This window comes from Microtus pennsylvanicus, chromosome 6 (genome assembly GCF_037038515.1).
Source record: "Microtus pennsylvanicus isolate mMicPen1 chromosome 6, mMicPen1.hap1, whole genome shotgun sequence".
NCBI lineage: Eukaryota > Metazoa > Chordata > Mammalia > Rodentia > Cricetidae > Microtus > Microtus pennsylvanicus.
The window spans coordinates 37,288,012-37,311,742 of record NC_134584.1 but is presented as its reverse complement, the minus strand read 5'-3'; the positions used below and the strand labels follow the sequence as shown (position 1 = coordinate 37,311,742).

At 43.4% G+C, this 23,731-nt stretch overlaps 1 protein-coding gene across 3 annotated transcripts; it reads right to left on the bottom strand.

The window, feature by feature from the left end:
- Window positions 1–14,917: 14,917 nt before the first annotated feature.
- On the bottom strand, window positions 14,918–21,626 carry Fst (follistatin). 3 transcript variants are annotated; one of them, XM_075976037.1, is made up of 6 exons: window positions 21,171–21,623; window positions 19,063–19,254; window positions 18,389–18,607; window positions 17,853–18,077; window positions 16,857–17,084; window positions 14,918–16,135 (listed from the first exon to the last, which is right to left on the bottom strand). In XM_075976037.1, the coding sequence occupies exons 1-6, from the start codon at window positions 21,253–21,255 to the stop codon at window positions 16,053–16,055; spliced, it is 1,032 nt and encodes a 343-aa protein (XP_075832152.1). In that variant the 5' UTR covers window positions 21,256–21,623; the 3' UTR covers window positions 14,918–16,052. The 3 variants fall into 3 exon arrangements, with proteins under 3 accessions (XP_075832152.1, XP_075832151.1, XP_075832153.1); XM_075976036.1 differs by having other exon boundaries at window positions 16,857–17,087; window positions 21,171–21,621; XM_075976038.1 differs by lacking the exon at window positions 14,918–16,135 and adding an exon at window positions 16,144–16,406 and having other exon boundaries at window positions 16,857–17,087; window positions 21,171–21,626.
- Between the last annotated feature and the right edge of the window lie 2,105 nt (window positions 21,627–23,731).

Sequence of the window (23,731 nt, the reverse complement as noted above, 5' to 3'; positions counted from 1 at the left end):
GGATCATCATGTATTTCATTATGGTATTTCTATTAATTTGTCATGCCCTTCTTTCATATACACAACTAGAAAGAAGTAATTATGTTTAAAAGTATTTACACTGGATTTTTAAATTTAATTTAGCTTAATTTGAAAACTTTTTTTTTTGAAACAATGTCTTGCTCTACAGTCTTGGCTGGCCTTACTTGGCCTTAAATTCTTGGCAAACTTCCTGTCTCTCTCAGCCTACTGAATACTAGGATTACAGGTATCTGCTACCATGTTCCCTTGATATTTTTGTTTTTTAATTAATATGTTTATGCTTACTTACAGGGCACAGTATTACAACCCAATACATGTTAACAGTGCCTAATAATCAAATCAGAGCAATTAGCATTTCCATCTTATTAAAAGCTACTTCTACATATCAAATCCCTCCAAACTCTTTCCTACTTATTTTAAATGCATAATTAATTGTTGTAGACTATACTACCATATGTGCTATAGACGAATTACAGCTAATTCTCATGGAAGTCTATTTTGATCCTCTTTATTTAAATAATCACACTTTAAATATAATTATGCTTTAAATAACCTCATTTCTCATCACAGTGCAAATATTATACTTTTATAAGTTTATGAAGAAAGAGAATGAAATGTGCTTTGTTTACAAATGATATGTCTGTGTGCCTAATCCCCCAATTTTGAGGAGCAAGTAGAGTGTTCCGAGAGAGGGAGAGGGAGTGTTCAGTCGAGAGAAAACCATTTCCAAGAATATAATTTTTTTTACTTGATTTTATAGCTTAAGTGAATACAATGAATTTTGAAGCCATAGGCATTAGATAATGACAACAACGCCTTTTTCCTTTAAATTCTGTAGTGTGGTGGGCAAACTATGAGATGGCTTCATCTTGTGCAGCCGGCTGCCTCAGAGGCATCATGAAAAAGAACAGTGTTTGATTTTCATCCTCATCTTCATGTACCTATTATCCAGAGTCATGTAAAAAAATTTCTTGGACCAAAAAGTTTGCCAGCAGAGATTATTTAAGAAGTCTTGGCCTAATAGTGAATATTGTCCACATTTTGTCTATTTTAAGCAGAGTTACGACTTACTGTAATTGTTTGTTATACAAGGACAGGAAGTCTACAGTGACAGGTCGTAGCTCAAAGGAGGGATTTGTTTTGCTATCAATTAAGGCTGGACTCAAATCGTGTCAATATCCTATTAGATATAAATAGTATGTATTAGAAGATTGTTACAGGAAATTACATTGCTCAGCTAAAAGTATAAATGTTTACCTTAAGTTTGACTTTATCCACTGAGTTTGTGATAATTATACATTGACTATAGTCTTACCAATCCTTTTATTACCGTCTTCTCTGTTGAATAAGTATCATTAACTTCTTATGTTAATTCCAAAGTGAGATAGGTTCTGAGTCAACAGTTGCCTCTGGTTGAATAGGGAATCAAAGCATGCTCCTTGCAGATAGATCCACTATCTGAAGCATAGCTGAAAAATATGCTTTCAAGTGAAGTGTTGAGATGGTCTGAACAGAACATTGCAATAGCCCCAAAACAGAGCCTGCTAATAGTGACTGGAAAGCTTCCTGAAGCCCTGCTTGGCTTTCAGTTGAAGCTGCCCATCTTTGCCTTATATTTCTAGCCCTGAAAAATTTTTTACTCTCTAAATTAGATTAAAAAAATACATACATTCAGGTATTTAAAGAGATTATCAGCAAAAGCAGTGTTTTATCTACTTAGTATTGGTACATAATGTCTATATATGTGGAATAGTGAGCGATCTTCTATTTCACTACATGAAAAAGATAAATATCTTGATCAGATAAAGGTAATGATATATTTATCACCCTAAATGTGCACTTTTTTTTTTCCCTCTTGGAGGAATCACAAATCCCCTCCACTAGGTCTTTGAAGAGCTGTGATTAACTGCTGTCCGTCACACTTACCCTATGGTGCTGTCCACAGGACAAACTGCCCTCCTCTGCTATGGCACCCACGTTTATGTGCTCAGTCTTTCTCCATCTCCCTTCCCCTTGCCCATTTGAGCCTCTCGCTACCCTCCCAATATTTCCAAGATGCTTGTTTTCCAAAGCTTCTCCATGTAAATGCACATGTGTTATTGGTCATTTTGTACTTGAATAATTTCAGTTGACACCTGGGCTCACTCATGTTGCCACACTGATGGCATTTCATTAGTTTTAAACTTTAAAAAAATGATTTATGCTCTCTGTGTGTGTTTGTGTGTATGTGTGTGACCAACATGGCACGTGTATGGAGGTCAGAGGCAAACATGTAAGAGTCAAGTCCCTCCTTTCATGATGGTGTGACAGGCCCCCAGACCTTAGCACAACTGATACCATGTTAGAGGTGTCTGACTTTATAACCTAGCACACAGGCCCTAACACCTGCCCAAAATGGAACAAAGACCTAATCTATCAAAGGCCTAGTCCATAGTTCCAGGAAAATCCTTAAACGTACTAACCTTACTTTTTGGCTTCTGTAGCTCTGTTTCTTGCTAACTGAAGTGGGACAACCAGAATGTGTTGTTTGTGCATAAAGACAAAGGACTGTATGTAAGGCTACAGGCTGCATGATTTGGGCAAGTTCCCCAGGCAGCTGCTAGCTAGACTCCAGTAGGGATTTTCTTTTCAGCGCTTAGAGTGTCTCTTTGGTGGTCTCTAGTAGGTTTACCTTGAAACAGTGTGGGTTCCAGGGATCAAACTCAAGTCATCAGTCTAGGTAGCAAGTGCCTGATCATCTTGAGAACCCCATTTCATTTTTTTTTAAAAAGACAGATTCTCATTATTTAGTCCTAGCTGTTCTGGAATTTGCTTTATAAACCAGTCTGACCTTAACCTTACAGAGGTCTACCTGGCTCTGCCTTCCTGCCTTCCTTGTGTTGGAATTAAAGGCATGTGCCTCCAGGCCTAGTCAATTTAATTAATTTTTATAGCTGAGTAATATCCTCTTGTGTATATGTTTTACAGTTTATCCACCCATCTATTGATTGGCATCTAAATTGATTCTATAACTTGGCTATTATCAATAAAATATCAGTGAATCTGGGAGTTCAAAAATATCTTTGACATTGACTTTCTTTTTCTCGGATACATACTTAGAATTCTGATTGATAGTTTTTTTCTCTAGTTTTAGTTAAGGAGCCTCTCTACTTGGTTCACAAAATGGCTGTATCAATTAATTTTCCCTAATGCTCTCCTCAAATAATTTCAGGGCTTACTCATGCTTAAGTTTTTGATCCAGTTTAAGTTTTATTTGTTTTGTTTTGAGATGGGTGTCTTGTTACATAACTTCGTCTGGCCAGGAACTTACTGTGAAGAACTTGATGATTTCAAGCTTGTATCAATCCTCTTTCCTTTCCCTGCCTAGTGCTGGGATTACAAAGGAGAAAGATTGTGCTAAACTTGAGTGTTTGTATGTATATACATATGTATGTATATATATGTATGCACATATGCGTGCATGTATGTATGCATGTATTTATATATTTGGTATGCCGAGATATATGGATCTTATTTCATTCTTCTGAATGTGTATACCCAATTTTACCAGCACTGTTTACTGAAGAAATTGTTCTTTCTACAATGAATGTTCTTGTTGCCTTTGGTTTAAAAAAAAACAGTTGGGTTCTTGTGCACTTATTTCTCGGCTTTCTATTCTAACCTTCTGATCTATATGTCTGTTCTCATGCCAGCATGATGCTACTTTAGTTTGGTAGGATATTTGAAGTCGAACACTATAAAATCAGCATAATGGTTCCTGCTCACAAGACTTTGACTATTCAGGGTCATTTATGGTTACAATATTTTTTCTGTGACAAATTTTATTGGCATTTGGAAAGGGATCGTGTTGAAAGTGATAGATCACTTTGGGTGGTATGAATATTTTAACAATGTTAATTCTTCTAATTTATCAGATTTTCCCATTTCTTGTCTTCAGTTTCTTTCATCACTGCTGTGAGCTTTCAATACAGAACTTTTAAAACCTTGTAGGCTAAATTTACTCTTAGGCTTTTTAAAAACCATCGGTTTTGTAGTTGGTGTAAATGAGATTGCTTTCTGTTTTCCTGTACAGGTAGTTCATTATTGGTGTACGCGTGCATGCTAGTCTATCCTGACAAAGCCTTTGTAGCAACATCTCACATAGTCCAGACTGGCCTTAAACTCACTCTGTCGTTGAGAATGACTTTCACCTTTGACTAGCCTGAGTGCTAAGGTTTCAGGTGTGTCCCACTATGTCTGACCCAAGTCCTGCAGGCAGGCTAAGCAAAGCACTCCATCAGCTGGAAGAAATTCCCAGGCACTAATCAGTGTTTTCCATGCTATGAATCTGGCAGATCAAACTGAAAAGCTATTGTCTGAAGCTGTGGTAGAGAAGCCCCTTTCTCCCTTGAATTGTTTTCTCTCCCGTTTTCTGTAGATTAAGGATTGGTTAAACAGTCAGGTCTGACCACAATGCATAGACGACTGAAGTTGAGCGTGTGTTGTTCTTGTTTTTTGTTTTTCAAGACAGGGTTTCACTGCATAGCTCTGGCTCTACTGAAACTCACTCTTTAGACCAGGCTAGTCTGAAACTCACGGAGATCTGCCTTCCTCTGCCTCCTGAATGCTGCGGGTAAAGGTGTGCTCCACAACCCCACCACCACTCAATAAGTTTACATTCTTAATTGGATTAGTTAAAGCAATAAGGATGTTGGGGCTCATGGCAAAGTTTCTAGGAGGCAAGACAACTAAGAAACAGAAGCGGGGAGCGGGAAGAGAGGGCATCCTGCTTCTCCTAGGCAGTCATGAAGCAAAGCATCAGGTTTGGGCAGTGCTGACACAAAGAGGAAGAGTAAATACTGCACGCACGAGCGAGCGCCTCTCCGATCCTCTACTCTCTTCTCGAAGGTCTGACCAAATTTGGATGGAAGCCAGTGCCAGTGGCTGCATGGGTGATAATTTTCAGAGTTCAGCCATCTAGGGCACAGGGCAGAAGAGAGATGGACCGAGAATGGACGGGGAATGGAAATGTCAAAGAGAATTACCAGCATGTGTACTCACTTGGGACAAACTCCGGATGAAGCCTTGTGTTCTGTCCTCTGTCAGGTAAGCTGCTGGTGACCTTAGTTCCTTTCAACTCCAAACGCTTTGGATGATTTTCTAAGCCCCTTGTTAATTCAGGTAAAGTTTTAAGGAAAGCTTTACTGTGCTGCATATGATATCCTGATACATATGATTAACATTCCAGATAAACATAAAAGTGTTTGCATAAATTCACAAGTTCCTACCCCCACAGAGAAAAGTTAAATTAACAAATTAAAACCTGTAGGAGAAAAAAAAATTCCTACCAACAGGAATCCGCATAACATGGAAGCTATTGGGAGTGATCTGGTTTAAGAGAAAAGACACTTAGCCCTTTCTTCCAACATTCCGAAGCACAAGACACAATTTTAAAAGAAATTTGTGACAATAATTTAAATTAGCTAATGAAAATTAGTACTCAGATGGGTTTTAAGTGGAAAGTAACACATTTATTTTAGGTGTGAAAATATTTCTTAAAGAAGGAATAATTTGCTGTTACCAGAAAGAATGAGAGTGTATAAATACATTTGCAAAAAAAGTTGCAAACTTTTTATTTTGAGTTAAAACATAACAAGTAAAACTATACTATTACTACAGATGAAAAGCTTGATGCAAATGATTTGCCTTTCTAATATCATTTTGGATCTAAAATGAACATTAACCTTTTAAACTTAAAGGATTATATATATATAATTAAAATATTTTTAATTACATGTATGTATGTGTGTCTATATGCGGGTATATGTACTTGATTTCAGATACCCTTAGAGACCAGAAGAGGGCATTAAATTCCATGGAGCAGAAGTTACAGGCAGATATGAGTGGCCTGATGGCTCACTTGTTCTATCATCTCTGACAACAGTACAATTGTACTATTAATAATGTTTACTATTTCAGTAAATTAAACCAGGGTTAAGCATATTGCTCTTTATGCATGCAGTAATTCAGTTCTTTATCTAGTAACTCACATTTTCAGTACTTATATTTGCTGCCATCAAAATTAGGAAGCACCAAAGGGTTTAGAGACCTAAGGTAAATGTGGGCACACAATTAGCATGTGTTTAAATAAATATACTATATTTTCTTTATAAATTGGTCTTTGTAATAGCAAAGGAAAAATTAACAATTAAGTAAATCTGTGAAATTCTTTCATTTAAATTGCCTGAAAAAATTTAAAAACAACTCTGTTGACATATAATCATAACATACATTATATTCACTTAGAGTGTGAAATTCAATGCTTTTATATATATCAGCAAAGTGGGAACACTGCTAGCATTCCCTTCATTTTAAAGCATAGTTTTTTCCTAAGAAGAATTGTCAATGGGTCACTACCCTATCCCCTTTTCTTCTGTCTCTCTTTATTTGTTCCGGATATTTGAGCAAAATGTTAAAAGTGCAATTTATCTTTGACCACTTCTCAAGCTTTATACTGATAAAAATGTGTTCACATATTTTCTGGATTCATACATAAAAGTTTTGAAAAAATTATGGCTGACTTGCAAATTGCTCATGTTAAATGTATATGACACAAATGAATGCTTGTTTAGGTCCTTAAAGAGGTGAAGAAATTTTGAAAAAAATAGTCAAACAGTATAGCCTTCATGATGCTATATTAATCTGTATTTATTTCCTATGTCCCTATATATTGGTGAAGAGAAATATTCATCCTAATTGTTTCTTTTTCCTTCTTTTTTTTTTCCTTTTTTGGTGGGGGAGGTTTTTCACTTGGGACAAAGTTTTACTTTATTGTTTAGCTTGTTCTTTAGTTAGTAGCAACCTCCTATCTCAGCTCTTAAATGCTGGGGTTACAAGAGTAGTCTTCATACTGGTCCTTTTTTGTTTTATCACCTAGAACTCTGGCATGCATCACAGACATGGATCTGACCTTCCGACGTGAGTTTTTTCCACTGTCAGAGAATTCTTAATTGACCACGAGCCTTTCCTTGAGGTTAGGTGCAGACTTGGAACACATATTTATAAATGCCTCCTTCTTGCACGGATTCACTGAAGACTAGAGTTCTGCTTATCACTCTTGTTGGTCGTCTGGGAAATTGCTTTTATTTTTCTGTTGTCATTATGTTTCTCTGTGTATCTGTAGACCGTGATGAAATAATGCACTATTTGGCAGCTGCCATGTTACAAGGTGGAGGATTTGCCCTGAATTGGATTCTGAACTCCCAGATGTTGAGTGGACTTCAGAAGGCACTCTCGGACCTGGCATATAGTATCTTTGTTCTCTCATTGGTTGCAGCCAATTACAGCTCTACTTTGAACCACTCTGCAGTTATTATTTTCTCTCATAGGTGGAGGAGCTATGCATACCTGTATGTGCACCGTTGCAGTCAGAGGAAGATATGGTATCTTGCTCCGAAAGTCTCCATTTTATTCCTTTGAGACAGGGTCTCTCATTGATCTGCAGGTAGGTTGAAGGCCAGTAAGTCCAGTGATCTTCCAGTTTCTGTCCAGCACTGCGCCAGGCATATGAGGCAGAGCCTAGCTTTTTTTACCTGGGCTCTGGAGTTTATGCTTGCATTGCAAGTGCTTTGACTCAGGGAGCCATCTTTCCAACCCATTATTGTTTTTGATAATCTAATTGCATCCACCTGTCCTTGTTGGTAAGATCTTTGGAACAGCCTTGCTATAATTTTTTTATTTCTCTGTGATGAATTCCATTTTTCCAAGTTAGACTTTAAGCAACCCTCCCAGGGACTTAGCTTCACTAATCAGATGTTCCCTGCTACGCTTCTAACTTGAAAGAACTCCACCTGGGGAAACGAGCGGGACACGGGTCATTCAAGAGGAGTGGCATGTTCTATGAGTATACTGTAAAGGGCTGGCATCCTGTCATAGAGAACGGGATGCAAGAGGAAGCTCGAGGGTCAGGGTCAGCCACAGAGATTTGTAGTTCCACCCCTGATGGTGGTGAGATACTGAGAAATGGATGGAAGATTGTGGGCTGGAGAGCCAGAGGGCAGAGAGTGGGGTTCCTGGCCCAGGAACAGAGAAGTCTGGCAACTACATGGATTGAGCAAACTGGTCAGGATAGTGGGGAAAAGGTAAGGGCCGAGATGGAGGAAGGCTTCTCCCTTCTGAAGGAGAGAGCTGCCGCCCATTTTCCTCCAAGAAAAGGTGCCTGTGTGTCACAGTGATGTCTAAGTTTTAAATATCATAAGTGAATGTAAGGTTTTATGCTTTCTGTGCCATCAAATAAAATTCAAGTCAGATAGGGCCTCCGGGTTGCCTGCCTGCTTTAACAGTGAGAAGCACTAAGTCCATAAAGGAGATAAAGACATGGCGAGGTAGGAGGGGGTGGGCGCTGGAGAGTGGGGAGAATTGACAAGAGGAGAGGCTAGTTAGCAGGGTAGAATGCAGAGAGAGGCCCCGTGAGATAAGGGCTGAATAGTGTCCATTGTGTTCATTGTATTGGGAATCTCAGGAGTCCTTGGTGATCTTTGTCAAACCTCTTCAGAAGAGTCCAGGAGGAAAGTCCAAAGAACGGTGGACTTAAGTAAGAGTGGGTGAGGTGAGGCATGGTGACAGAAAGTGATGACTCTGCCAGGGGTCCTGTCTGCAGGGGGATACAAGAAGGTACTTTACTAAGCTTTAGCTAAGCCCCGCCCCCGCCATTTCACACACAGACACACACACACACACACACACACACACACGCACGCACGCACGCACACACTGAATGAATTAGCTAAACTTTGCTAACCATATTATTTCAATGTAATATAATTAAAAATTATGAAGTAGATAAAAAAGATTAAGGTGAATAAAACCACTGCAGAGGGAAGTGTGTATAAAGATGGAGAAGAGAGGAGAAGTGGCAGGAAACACAGGCAGGAATAAGGCTCTCCATGCTGAAGGGAAGGAACTCAGAAATGGGATTGGGCACAGCAAGGCCACTGATGCCAGTGGAGGGGAATGCTTTTGGGGTTTGGTAGATGAGCAGGGTACAATGACAACAAGGGGAGGGGGAGAGAGAGAGAGTTAGGGCAGAACATGGTTGGAAATGTGGGTGAGGGGAATTCCAACTCGTGAGGTACCTACAATGCACACTGAGATCGGCCTTATCGGGAATCTAACCAAGTTGTCCCTGTGAATTCTGGGCTTCTTTGGAACCCCAGGTAGTTGGGGATCATGCAGAGAGCTTGAAATCATTCCAGGGGAGTTCTTAAATTTTGCTTGGTATTCATGTTCCCCAGAGATTGTTCAAACACGGATTCTTGGGTGCTGCTGCCTGTGAATGTGGTGGCTGATACAGAGGAAGAGCACAGGGACTTAACGTTTGTAACACATTGCCGGCCACCCCGATGCTTCTGTCCAGGCATTATACCTTGCCTGTATATGAGAATTTCAGTCACTGTGACTTGCTTTTGTCAGTGGCAAGGAGAACTGGAGCTACAACTACTCCATGCTGTTATTTGGAGCATTCTGGAGCTGTCTTCAGTGTCTTCTGCTTTGTGTCCTGGGGTCTTTGACTATGGAGACCAGTGGTTCTCAATCTGTGGGTCAGAAAACCCACAGGGGTCGCATATCAGATATCTCGAATATCAGGCATTTACACTGCAATTCATAACAGTAGCAAAATTACAGTAATGAAGAATCAATGACATAATTTTATGGCTGGGGATCACCATGGTATGAACTGTCTTAAAGGGTCGCGACATTAAGAAGGTTGTTCCTGTCTCATGTTCACTTTATTTTTACTGTGTCCCTGTACTACGTTAGTTCCACCTGCCAGATGAATAAATTGCACAAAGCCCATTTTGGTGATTCCTCCTGGGGCACTGATCCCATAGAAAAACCTCCTTTTGAGGTCTCTGCTCTCACCACCATTTGAATTCAGTTCCCGTTACCTGCGGACATTGACTCAAGCCCACAACATTGGCAGCTGCGGAATCCCATATCCAATTGACTTTTGTTGTTGTTGAAATAGAGAGTGATCAAGATTTGGGCATTTTTAAAATTTATTCTATAATTCTTTTATTTTTTTAAACTGGACTCAATTTAGAGGCACGGTTTTGGTTTTAAAAATGTGTGTGGGTAAGTGATTTTTTTTTTCTCCCCTCAAATTTCCATGGGAAACAGTATATCTAACCTCTTCCTTCCCAGGATTTTATCTTTTTCCTCTGACTTCTTGCTGGAGTTCGATGTTCTTGAGAAAAGCTTACTCACTGTAGCCAGAGACCTGAGTCCTTGGGGAGTGAACACAAGAGATGTTTGGTGGGAATATATCTAGCCACTAGCCTTGCCAGTTGGTTCCTTGGCCATATTCTTAAAATAGAAAAATGACGAAGTATAGCTTTGCCAGGACGACATTTGTTCTAATCCAGAGAGTGTGTTTTTAAGTGTTTGAAGGACTCTGCCACAGGAATCTTGGTGGCACCAGCCAAGATGTCTGAGGCCCAAGGATGGCAAACCCCAGTGACCATCCAGTGCTCATGGGGGGATTCCAGCAAAATAGAAGCTGGGATTTGGACATGTCTGGGCAGGTCTGCTGACTACATAGGGCAAGCATGCCTGGAGTCGATTTACATAACAACTTTTGGCTGAAGTAGGATTGTGTTGTGCTGCGAATGGAAAGTGGGCTGGGACCAGCAGAAATGCGTCAATCTTGGGAGCCAGGTTTTGAAAAAGTAATCTCCTTGAACAAAGGAGCTTCATTAGGCCACAGGCTTCTTTCTGACCTGGCAATTACATAGTGTATATTCACATATTTGATAACTTGGAACCTGTCAGCTCTTACCCTCTTTAGTGATCTCCAGCCTGATGCAGAGATTTGAACTAAAATGAAAGGATATTGATTTTTTTTAAAAAAAATTTATTAGCAAGAATTAGGTTGGGTGTGTGAATAAAAAGATACAAGGCACATTTTGGGCTTTGGAAAAGCTGACAGGTGATTTCCCTTTGATAAAATTTCACTGGAAATACTATCTCTACTTTTGAAAATCATATGTGTTTGCTATAGAACTTAAAATTGTTAAGTTTTGTTAAATATCAACATGGACACAATACTTTAATTTACCCTTCCTTCAAAAATTATTTATGCTCCCACTTCAGGTCTCAACTGGTATCATTTCTCATTTATCACTTTTTTCGGGTGATAATCACAATAGCATTTTTAAAGCAAATAGTAATCATTGCACTAGGGAAGGAAACTTATTTATGGTTGGTTTGGGGCGCCAGCCACTGAAAACAACGCTTTATACTTAACGCATCTCCAGTCTCTTATTCTCATGGCATTGCAGTGAGATAAATACTTTCATTATCCTGATTTCAGAGATAAGGAAATCGAGACCCAGAAAGGTTACATGAGTTGAGTTGTTCAGTTTGTATGGCAAGCAGTGGGGAGAACAGCAATGTTGGGTATTTGAAACATTTTACTCTCATTTTTAGGAAGAGGTTGATTCTCAGTTTGGTAAGCTTATTTTTCAGGACTTCTCTTAGTGCCAACATTGTATATTTAAGTCAAATTTCTGACTCACTGGTATTGTTTTTAAGACCTTTTGTCATACCATTCTCTCTCTCTCTCTCTCTCTCTCTCTCTCTCTATATATATATATATATATATATATATATATATATATATATATATAATTACACTTGTTTGTTTGTGTAAGTGTGTGGGTGCTGTCTTGCCAGGGAGTGCGTGTGTGCAGTGGTAAGAGGACAGTTCTTGAGGGTCAGTTCTTCTCTTCCACCAAGCTGGTTCCAGGGATCGAACTCAGACCATGAGGCTTGGCTGCAAGTTCCTGAACCCTTGGGTCATCTCACCTAATAGTGGGTTGCCATGAAATTTTATAAAATAACTTTGTATCACTTGCTTCTGTGGAAAATGGGTAGTTTTCTGCTGTGTACCTTTCCTTCCTGAGAATTTTTTTTAAGTCTTAAGTTTTTATTTGTATATAGTTTCAAGTATACAGGAAATTTGTCAAAAATAATAGCACTAAAATGCCTATGGCTTTTACTGTGACTTGTCTGTTGGCAACACACTCCCTTCATCTTTTTGTACTGTCTTCCAATATGCTAGATATGAAGACTATGATGAAACAGAGTACTTTAAAAGCCACTTAAAGATTATATGTACATTTTCTCTTCCCCCTAAGTACTTCTGTCTTTTCTGACTGTCTTTTACATAGTTGCAGTACAGTAATCAGTTTTAGCATATTTAGCGTGGATACAGAACTTTCCATGGAAGACTATTCTGAGTCTGTGCCTTACAGCATCTCTCTCTTAGGTCCAGTACAGTCTTGCAGGTGCCCTTTAGTTATCTTGTTGGAGAGTGATTTCAGTTAACACAGATTTAATCTCTGTCATCCTTCAGGAAGCATATTCCATATAGTCTACAAAAATCTAAATTTGAGTGACATTTGACAAGAGTTGGGCTTTTGACTGATTTTTCTTTTTATATTTTGCAATTCGGAAAGATTAGGATGTATCAAACCAATATTAAGATTGTTAACTAGCGACTGTTTCTCCTAATAGTATTGTTATTATTAGATAAAGTTTAAGTTCCATAGTTTCCAGTCATAGTTGAAACTCCAAAAATAATAATATTAATCTTTGAAAAGAGATGTCTAGAGCTGGGCATGTAACTCAGGGGTGGAGTGCTCATCCACAGAGTTCTTTTCTTCCTTTTTTTGTGAGGAGTGGGTGCTAATGAAGCTAATGAAAGATTGGTGGGAGGTATGCCGCTCTGAGAAGGAACTTGAGGTATGGGTATCTAAAAGAGGCACGGTTGATACTGACAACTCTGGACCACAATTTTAAATATATAACCTGGATGCTGTTTAAAAGGCAAGCAGTCTGATTTACCAGTCCTGCTGGCAGAGAGGTACACCAGTGCCCGCTAAGTGTGGTGTTTTTACCTGATTGCTGATGCAGCTTTAAAGGTGTGTAGGATCCCAGGGTGAAGTCACAAACCCACTTCAGGAAGGGTCAAGAAGCTGTACCTGGCCAGTTCTCTTTAGAGGCTTTCCCTAGTGGAAGCCAGGAGCTTGTCTGTCCTGGAGGATTTAAGAGCCTCTTTTTATGGTTAATGGAATGGGTTAGATTTCTGCACCTCTGTTTCCCCTTTTCCTGGGAATCTGGGAGACAAATTCTCTGGGCTCCGTGTTCCTACCTAATTTCTTCTTAGGTGACCAGTTGAGAGTCAATGGTCTCTGATGGTAATTTTTCCTAATCACTCATAAGAGAAAGGGATAAACGTAACAACTAGGACCTAGGTATTTGAAAGAGTATTCTTGTTTAGCACTGGGGATATTGGTTGCTTTTGGCTCTTCCCTCCTAGTTTTGTTCACTTCTTCCCAGCTGACATTCACTGACGTTTTAAACGTGCTTAGGCTTGGAATCTGAGGTAGTAGAAACCTGTGGTAACGATTTATGTATTCGTGTGTCTTACAGAGACCATTGTGTCTGAGTACCGTTCTGAGGCTCTTCCATGTGTTGACAGGTTTTTCTCCCACCTTGGATCACAGACATCACGGTGGAAGTCATCTCCACTCTCATCTTACCAATATCCCATCACTATCCTTCCCATTCCAGTACCTGTAACTGGAGTTTTGTCTGTGCTTGTCAAGTATGTATCAGTCTGTTTCTACTTTTCCTTGGGATGCACGGCATTGCCTTTTTTATTTTATTTTTGTGTATGTCTGTGTGTCTGAGTGTGCACACATGCATACAGCTGTGCACTGAGGCCAGAAAGACCATCAGATCCCTTGGAGCTAGAGTAATAGGCAGCTATGTGCTGTCTGATGTGGGTGCTGGGAATTGTACTCTGGTCCTCTGGAAGAGCAGCAAGTGCTTTTAACTGCTGAGGAAATTCTCTAGCAAATGTTCCTCTTAAACACTAGGAAACATGCTTTACTTCGATGAGTTCAGTGGGCTACAGTGGGCTGATGGCTGTGACAAGACAGCTAGGACCAGTAAGGAGAAGGTGTTCATAGGGATACTGTATGGTATACACATAGTATATACAGTTTACACATAGTATACATAGTATACACAGTGTATAGTATACATAGCGTAGATGTACTTCAGGGAGGAAGTCACATCTACAGTGGCTGTTGATACATGCCTGTCCTGTAAGAAGTGTTGGATCTCTGATCCTCTTAATTTTCAAACTCCACCAACTTGTGTCCTCATATGTGTGTGTGTGTGTGTGTGTGTGTGTGTGTGTGTGTGTGTTTAAGGCTGGAGAGATGGCTCAGCAGTTAAGAGCACTTACTGCTCTACCAGAACACCAGGGTTTGGTTCACAGCATTCATAAGGCAGCTCACAACCACCTGTAACTTTAGGCATAATTAAATCCACGCAAATAAGGTAATTGTAAAAATTGATTTATGTATGTTTCCTTGCATGTGTGTATGTCGCGGACATGCCTGGTGATGGATTTTATAGAACTGAAGTTAGCAGACGATTGTTAGACATGTAGGGTTTGGGGAACCAACCCTGGCTCATCTGTGAGTGCTCTTAACTGTGGAGCCATCTCTCTAACCCCAATTTGTAACTTAGTTTTTTCACTTTTTAAAAAGGTGTGCGTGCACACGCACATGAGTGTAGGTGCCCTCAGAGGCCAGAAGAGGGCACCAGATTCATTGGAGCTACAAGAAACCCAGCTTGGGTCCTCTGGAAGGGGATGGACTGCACGCTCTTAACCTCTGAGCCACCTTTTCAGCACCGGGTGATTTGTATTTTACCCCACTTTACAGCAGCTATTGCTCTCAGCACTTGATCAGTGCTAACTATATCCCTATATCATGTGCATTTTTTTTACTCAAAAGCCAAAATAAGTTACTTTTCGTTGACAGAAACTGAGACCATTGGCTTTTTAATTTTTTTTATTTTTTCACTCATCATTTATTTACAAATACACATTATAACTTTTATATACATTGCACATTTACATGGTAGAAAAGTACAAAACTATATATTTAAATGAATTTATATTTAACTTGCCATGTTTGAAAATATAAAATTGCATCAGAAAAAAGTATTATGAAAAGCAAGAAACTTGAACTGATAAAGCTTTGATGGAACTTTTAGTGACACATTGGTTGAAAAAGAACTAATTGAGAAGGTACAGCCGACTACCTCAAAGGAAACAGCGAATGACAGGTTGGAAGGGTTAACGATCACCTTCCTTTCGTCTCCTGACACCCCACGTCACTATATCTTTGGATCTGCAACATCATAAAAGTACATTTCTCGATTCTTAAAGCCTCTCATCCTCTCTCACAATGTTTTCACCAGAACAAGGGCATGGAAGCAGACGTTCCTTCCGAGATGTATATCCTCTGTACCTTGTATCTGAGGCAGAGTTACGGTGCCTTTTGGTCAGTCAAGATTCCTTGTAAACAGAACCCGAAGGATCAGGTATGTACAGAGTAGGCAGCTGAGAATCCAATAAATAAACATGACAGAAACTGACATGCAAATTTGTTAAGAGGTGGGAAAGAATCTAACAGCAGTGAAATGAAGGGAGACAGATGAGTGAGTGGGTCATTAGGAATGGACTTCAATGGTTTACGAGGGGGGGGGGAACGGCTTTACTTTACAAGCAAGAGACCTCACAATAAATAACAACCGCTCTTCCTTTCACGAATAAATTTCTTCAAAAACAAGGTGTACAGTCAACCAGACATTTTATGTATAAATTATAAAACATGACACAGTATAAATAAACGTCTACAAGTCTCAACTATAGGCCTCATCCAGTAGACCACAAAATGACAATCTCTCCATGCCCAGTGAGTAACAATGTGGCCCGGGAGAGAGCTTTAGGACAAAGGTCCTTTCATGTATAGTTTTCCCCCCAAATAAATAAGCATACACTTATTTACATTATGCACAATATATTTTTTCTTATTTTCTTATCTATCTTTTTTTTTCCTTTTTTCCCCCTTTCTCTTGTGTTCTGTTTTGCCCAAAGGCTATGTCAACCCTGAACACTGGTGGAGCGTTTACCACTCTAGAATGGAAGAGATAGGAAAGCTGTAGTCCTGGTCTTCCTCCTCCTCCTCTTCCTCCGTATCTTCCGAGATGGCTAGATGGGGGAATACAGGGGGAGCTGTTGTTTAAACACGGATAACAACAGCGCAGAAGCAGCTCAGTGTACGTTTTCAAAGCCCTCTGATACAGCTGCATTACAGCGTTGCATTTTTTTTACATGACTTGCAGTGTGATGCGTTTTGTTGGCATCTGCAGTTACGCAATAAAGTTTACTTAAACACACACAAACAAACCACCATAATCTATGAAGTCAAAATTGCAGAAAGTTCTGGAGAATCAATGGCTCAGGTTTTACAGGCAGATTCCTGAAATCAGATAAAAAGCGCTCTTGTGTTCTAGGTATAACTGCTTTTCTCCTTAATTCAGAGTTAGTAGCCGCGACTGCGATAAGCCGCAGCCCAGGTGTGATAATATAAAGCTGTCTTTGAAAAAAAAGAAACCCACAAACTTTTGAAGCAGTTAGTTTAGATTCCAGTGTTAACGAGGCAACAGCAAAGCAAAATACTAGGAGGAAAGAAGGAGCATCAAACAGCTGGAGAGTGGTTTTCAGAGGCCACCCGATGGTAGGCCATCGGGTCGATCCTAAAAAGCCAGGAAACACTGCAGAGAATTGGGCTGAGGACCAACGAATTGCTGGCGATTTAGCAGCTACCTAGCTTTACCAGAAACAGGTTTACCCAGCAAGGTCTGTGTCCATTCCCCAGGGTTGCCTGGAAATGCCTTAACATGGCAGCAAGGTTAGAAATCACACTTACAGTTGCAAGATCCGGAGTGCTTCACCTCGAGCAACACGCCGGAGGAGCAGGCGGCTTCTTTCATGGCGCACTCGCTGGCGTAGGTGGCGTTGTCACTGGCGCAGACTGGCTCATCCGACTTACTCTCAGGGCAGAGCTCATCACAGAGGGAGCAACGGCCTCGGCCAACCTTGAAATCCCACAGGCATTTTTTCCCACTGCCACACTGAATGTCTTCACAGGACTTTGCTTCTAGGATAAAATACACCTGTGATGAGCAAACTGAAGGCTCTCATTTTTTCCCCTTTTCCCTTTCTTCCATTCCCTGCTCGGAGATGCACATATTATACATATTATCTCTTACTAAAGGGGGTAATGAAGGTGCTCTATTACAATCACACACACACACACACACACACACACACACACACACACACACACACACACACACACAAACCGTTTTCTGCTTCTAGCTGGTCCATCAATGCATCAAGAAGACAATGGCGCTTGAGGAGAAATGTTTTGGTTAAACAGTTTCACCCAAGCTGAGGACTTGGATTTACTTACTGAAGAACCCCCACACAACTAGAACAGAGAACTGCATTAAATACAATATTCTTTGGAACAGAATTTCACAATATCCTTGAGTTAAATATGCATCTGATTACTTCCTATAAGTGGGATTTAAAAAAATCAGATTCCATCAATTACTGGAATCTGATAACAGGTTTTAGGAACTGTTAAGTCATTATTTTTCCCTTCCAGCAAGTCTGGCACTTTAAAAAATGTGTAAAATTGTGTGAGTTCTAAGTTTTCTAAGATAGAAAAAACTGTTTTCTGCTTCTAGCTGGTGCGTCAACGCATCTAGAAGACAATGGCGCTTGAGGAGAAATGTTTTGGTTAAAGTTTCACCCAAGCTGAGGACTTGGATTTATTCATTGAAGAGCCCCACACAACCAGAACAGATTTTTTTTTCCCTCTCCCGTCTCTTTTCTTTCTTCAATCCAGAATACCTACTGATACATTTTCCCTCATAGGCTAATCCAATCGATCTGCCCAGCAGACAGGTGGCCTTTCTCAGGTGGCAGGCGCTAGAGTAAGTCACTCCATCGTTCCCACACAGGTACTGCTCAGAGGAGGAGGGCTCTGGGCAAATCCGATTACAGGTCACACAGTAGGCATTATTGGTCTGGTCCACCACACAGGTTGAGCTGCCCGGACAGAAAACATCCCTGCAAGTCTCTGGAGAAAAAAAAAAAGAGGGAGACATTTCAATAGGCACCTTCTGGTCCTTAGGGAGGAAAGGCTTGATGTTATGAAGGAAATCATTAAAGTGAGGCATCCAGATTTTAACAGGCATTTGGGGAACCCGGCTGTTTCCCAGAGGATCTGTGACTCCAGGCTGGCTCCTTCATTACCCTTTTGGAGTTAGAAAGGAGCCCCTTTATTTGGTACCATTATTCTGATTCCCGGGCTCTTTATGGAAGCTGTACTATTCCCCTTGGGTCTTCAAGGGTCTATGAATGTATAAGATACTGAAGGGTGGGACCTACTTTTACATTTGCCCTGATATTGAACTTCCAGCTCCGGCTGCTCTTTACATCTGGCCTTGAGGAGAGCACATTCGTTGCGGTACGTTTTCCCGTCCAGCCCACACACTGGACCCTTCCAGGTGATATTGGAACAGTCCGGGGCACAGACGCAGCGGGGTTTATTCTTCTTGTTCATGCGGCATTTTTTTCCAGGTCCGCAATCCACATTCTCACACGTTTCTAGGAGTTGGAAAGAGGCAGGGATTCAAACCAAGGCCATGCAGTTGGCGGATCAGACGGGGGGGTGGGGTGGGGGAGTGGGGGGTGTAGGGTAGTGGTCTCAAATGCCTTGCGCAATCCTGCATCTGAGATGGAGGGCCCCAGGCTGTCTACTGGAAGACTGGAAGGGATGGGGGTTGGAGATCTCAGGCCACGTCCTGGATACAAATTCTCTCAAAGACCACACTGGTTGGCCGCTTTCACTACCACACTCAGCTAAGAAGCCTGGGACCGACCTCTTCCGACCTTGTTTTGCCTACAGCGCGAGCTGGATTCCACCTAGCTAACTCCACCGGGGGAAACGTGGAGAAACCGAACAAAATTCTGCCAGTCCTCAGCCCCAGCCAAGCAGTGGGAACACTGAGGGCAAGACGCCCTCTACTGAGGGCCTGCCGCCTAGGGAAGAGGAGGCCCACCTTTACAGGGGATGCAGTTGGGGGCGCCCCCGTTGAAGATCATCCACTTAAAGAGAGTATTGTCGTTCACATCCTCCTCGGTCCAAGAGGTGCTCAGACGGCCAGTACTGCAGCACTCTTCTTTGCTCAGTTCTGTCTTATACAGGACCTGGCAGCGGCCGTTCTTTGCTTGGCGGAGCCAGCAATTACCAGCTGTGAAGAGACAGGGATCAGGAGGTGAATGAGTGAGCAGCGGGGTAGGGGAAGGAGGGCTGCTAGAGCCCGGCAAAGAGGCCTGATGGGTCTGGGGACCAACTGATCAATGAGGGGAGGGGGGAGGGGGAAGAGCGAGGGAGAGGGAGAGAGGGAGAGAGGGAGAGAGGGAGAGAGAGAGAGGGAGGGAGAGAGAGAGAGAGAGAGAGAGAGAGAGAGAGAGAGAGAGAGAGAGAGAGCTCCAAAGGGAGAGAGGGGAAAGACCCATCACCGAGGTGGGAGGTGGGTTAGAGCCGCCGCCGCAGCGCGCTAGCCATATCAATGTCGGTTACCAGTGACCCAGACACAACACGTGCAGCTTGCATTGACTTTTACTAGACTGTTTACTTTTATTCGTCCCATTTCATAACCTGCAGGGACTGGAAGAACAGATTAAAGAACCTGACAAAAACAGGATGCGACGGATGTTTTTACATGTTGGTTTCATGTAGGCGGTAAGAGAATTATTTGTGACAGGGGTTAAGAAAGTAGAGAGGAGACGTGGAAGAAAAGAAAGGGAGGGAGCGAGGGAGGGAGGGGGTAGGGAGAATGAATATGAATTTTCAGAAACAGATCAAGCCAAAGACACTTGTGAAAAAATGAAAGCAAAAAAGCAGCCGGGCCCAGCCTGGATCTGCCCTGTGCGGCCTCGAGGCGCAGCCCGCCCGACGGGCCCGTTTTGCAATCGGCCAGCCCGGAGCACGCCCGCAGCCACCACGATCTTTCGAAATCTCCGAGGGCTGCTTTCCCTGGCGCCCACGTCCGGGCACCCAGGCAGCGCCCCTATCAGAAAGGCGGGCTGCCCAGCCTAGTGTCGGGCAGACGGCTAGGGCCAGTGCCCGGGAGGGCAGCTTACAACACACAAAACCTTGCCGCTCTAACAGGCAAAGCAGCAGTGTTAGGGCGAGGGGGAGGTGTCCACCGGGTCACATATACCTACCTCATGTCTACCAAGAACTCTTTGCTAATAGTTTCCTCCCCTAACCCTTCCTATGCGTTCGGACTTTGGACAAGAAGACTTCTCATGAATCACCGAAGGGACTCGAGCAACTGGAGCGCAAGCTGCACGATCACCACTATTAAAAAAAATCCTGCCCGGAGACTAATTGTAATAAAACAAATCCATTTTTAGAATTTTAGAAGCTAAACTTCAAGAAATGTGCTCTTTAATCCATGTCAGAATTTAAATCGCTCGTGGACTGCTTATCGTTCCACAGAAAGTTAACAGGATGAACGAGGCAAAGTGGAGAAAACTGCAAAGTCCTTAAACCACTTCGGGGCTAATAACTTGACGTGTCCCTTTTCTTCTCCTTTTTCGTGGGGCTTAGAGAGAGGGGTGGAAGGAGCATCCACCAACACTACTTCCCTTTAAAAATCTCAGTACCCACATTTCCAAGTTTGGGCAAAGTTTCTGAAACCACGTCCCCCAGCCACCCAAGAAAATTCGGTATCACCCATCCCCCACCCAAGTCTTTTTTTTTTTTTTAAGTCACCAAAAGATATGGAAGGAAGATAGGTTAGATTGCTAAGAGGTCGACTGTAATCTCCAGGCGACGGATGCTTGCCCTTCTCCCGAGCCAACCAGGGGAGATAACATCTAAAGTCATTATGGCCAGAACTTGGAGCATCTAGCCCTAACTAGTGAGATTCCAGCTCCCCAACTCAGGCCCTTTCCTTTTGGAGGATAATCCGGCTCTAAACTCTGTTCTCTATCCTCAAGTGTCACTGCTTCAGTCCTTTCCCTCTTCTCCCGGAGTAGCCGAGTGATTCCAACGTCTTCAGAGAGCAGCGTCGGTCAGAACAGACCAAGTCGAGACGACAGAAAAGTAGAACCCCTGCCCCAGCCGAGCCTCCGGGCGCATCCCCCCTCCACTCACCCTGGGCGCTGCGGTCCTCCATGAACTGGCAGAGTAGCAGCAGCAGGAGGCAGAGCCCGCCGGGCTGGTGCCTGGCGCAGACCATCCTGGGGCAGGCGCAGGGCGAGGAGCGCGGCGGCGGGTGGCTTGGGCGAGCGGCGCGCGTCGCAGAGGCGAGCGGCGGAGGGCGCAGCGATCCTGGCGCAGCCCCGCGCTCGCCACCGGCCGCCCGCGCGATTCAATGGACGTCAGAAGCCGGGCGCAGCCGCGCTTTAAATCTAGACGGGGGTCTTAAGGTTTGAGGTGGGCGGTCTCCCAGTGTGTGGGGCTGTGGGAGGGCGGCTGCGACCGAGGGTGTGCCGACTCTTTGGGGGTGGGGAGCTTTTAAAAGTTCAGTGTGAATCAGGTGACATTTCCCACCTTCTGGAAACCCTTCCCAATTATCTGTCGGAGGTGCCCGAAATCAAAGAGGCAGGAGGGGAATCGCCGAGTTCTTATTTGCGTAGAAGCGGGAGGGGTAGGGACGGGGAGGGGGGGCTGGGGGCGACGCTTCGGGGGTGGAGAACACCCACCAGTCCTGCACGCCGCCGCTCAGAGCCGGCGCGCCCGGGGTGGCGTGCGAGTGTGTGTGTGCGCGCGTGTGTGCGTGTGCGCGTGTGAGTGAGGAGGGCGCTGGAGGAGGCGCCCAGCGGCGCGAGGGGGGACCCCGGGAGTTGGTCCCCGGCACCTTTGCTCCAGGGCTCCAGAGAGACTTCTTCAAATGCCGCAGGATCCCGGAGCTTCTGAAATGCCCCGGGGGACAGTTTCAGGATCCTCCCCTTGGAGCCTTGGCGCGGGGTCCCGGCGACGTTTTGTGTCCCGGGGTCTCTTGCGTGTCTTACTTTGCGGCCACCGTGCCCGCTCCTCCCCCGCCTCCAAGTCCCCCCAGTTTGGAGTGGTTGCTAAGGACCCCGACCCCAGACACCTTCCACCCAGGCGGAGCGCTGCGGAGACGCGGCCCTGGCTCTCCACAAGTCAGAGGCAAACAAAAATGTTTAACACCTCGGAGCCGGCCGCCCCCCGGCAGTCTCGCCCTCTCCCTTTCTTTTCTCCCCTTTCACTTCGCCGCGTCTGGAGTCGCAGCCCCGAGCGGGGGCGCCGACGTAGGCGGTCTGCCCCCCTCCTCCCCCCGCTCTGAGACGCCCCAGTTTCTGTCCCGAGTCTCAATCTCTCTCTCTCTCTCTCTCTCTCTCTCTCTCTCTCTCTCTCTCTCTCTCTCTCTCTCTCTCTCTCATATTTTAAAAAAAAACGATTGCACCATGATAATGAACTTCTGCAGCTTCGGTTTATTGAGTGCAATGCCTGGCATTCTTCGCCGAAAGTTGGCGGGTCTTCTCATTTATAACATTTTCTGGCACGGCTGAATGAAACTGAGGAGGCGATATTTCCTTTTATATAAAACGATTACTTCACGGAAAATGCTATATTGTTTATTTCAAAGCTGCCTTTTTAATTCCTATTCTTTTCGCTTCTGAAGTCCGAACGACAACAAACAGGAGAACTATGCAGACAAAAATTCTTGGACATTCCCAGGTCATTGGGATTTGTTCTACGGATTTCAAATTCGCCCTTCTTCTCTACCCCCGCCCTACACTCCCCCCCCCTCCGACCCTCCTCAGGTCCTCCTCTCATCCTCCCACCCCCATCTTCCATCACCCTCCTCCCACCCCCTCCACAACTGCAAATAACTCAGTGATAACAGATTTTTTTCCACCAACTGCAGGAGATAGTGCTAATCTTTTAATAAAAGATCCCATTACAATGGGATCTGTCTGGACAGACTATAATAGATCCCGAAATACAGCCGTGCTAATATTAGAAGACAGTTGTTTGGGTGCCTCTCAGACGGGCCCAAGCCCCCCTTTGAAAGTGGGCATGAATCACAAAGCCCCGCGGCCGCCGCACCTGCACCGCGCGCATTCGGTGCAGCAGGCTGGTAAAAACGAGTGACCTCGCCGCCGCCGCTTTTCGCTTTATAATTACAGTCATGAGGACGAGAGGAGAGGGGAGGGGAGTGGGTGGCCCGGGCTTTTTGCTCACTTTAGACGGCTCTGGGGCTCCACATCCTTCTTAACCTTTCCAGATCCATTTTGTCTGTTTCTGTCTGTCTGCCTGTTTGTCTGTCTCTTTCCTCTTCTGGCCTTTTCTCCCTCCTCTCACTTCCCTCTTCTCTCTTTTCCAGCCCTTCCCGGCTTCTGTCTCCCCCTCCCTCTCCCCGGACTCTGCCCATACTCTCCCTCCCCTTTCCTCGCCTCCTTTTCTCTTTCCTCCAACGCATTAATGTGGAGTTGTTTAGTGCCCTCTAATGGTAGGCGACATTAACAATTAATAGCAAACTGTCCCCCTTGCAGAAGCCGCCACTTACTTAATGGCAGAATTTCAAAGTTGAATTATTTCTTCTTTTCTCAAAGATGCTTATAATGTGATGCGCTAGACCGAAAGTTTGTCCCCCCCTTCAAATGCCCCCACCCCTATTCCAGAGAAATCCTACCTAAAGGAAACTAACAATTACTGTAACTTGTCCCCTCTCCATCCCATACATT

Coding starts and splice junctions, on each gene's coding strand:
- Fst (XM_075976036.1), bottom strand. CDS start 21,255: ATGGTCTGCGCCAGGCACCAGCCCGGCGGGCTCTGCCTCCTGCTGCTG. Junction 19,255..21,170: donor GGAGGACCGCAGCGCCCAGG/GTGAGTGGAGGG, acceptor GTCTCTTCACAG/CTGGTAATTGCTGGCTCCGC. Junction 18,078..18,388: donor ATATCAGGGCAAATGTAAAA/GTAGGTCCCACC, acceptor TTTTTTCTCCAG/AGACTTGCAGGGATGTTTTC.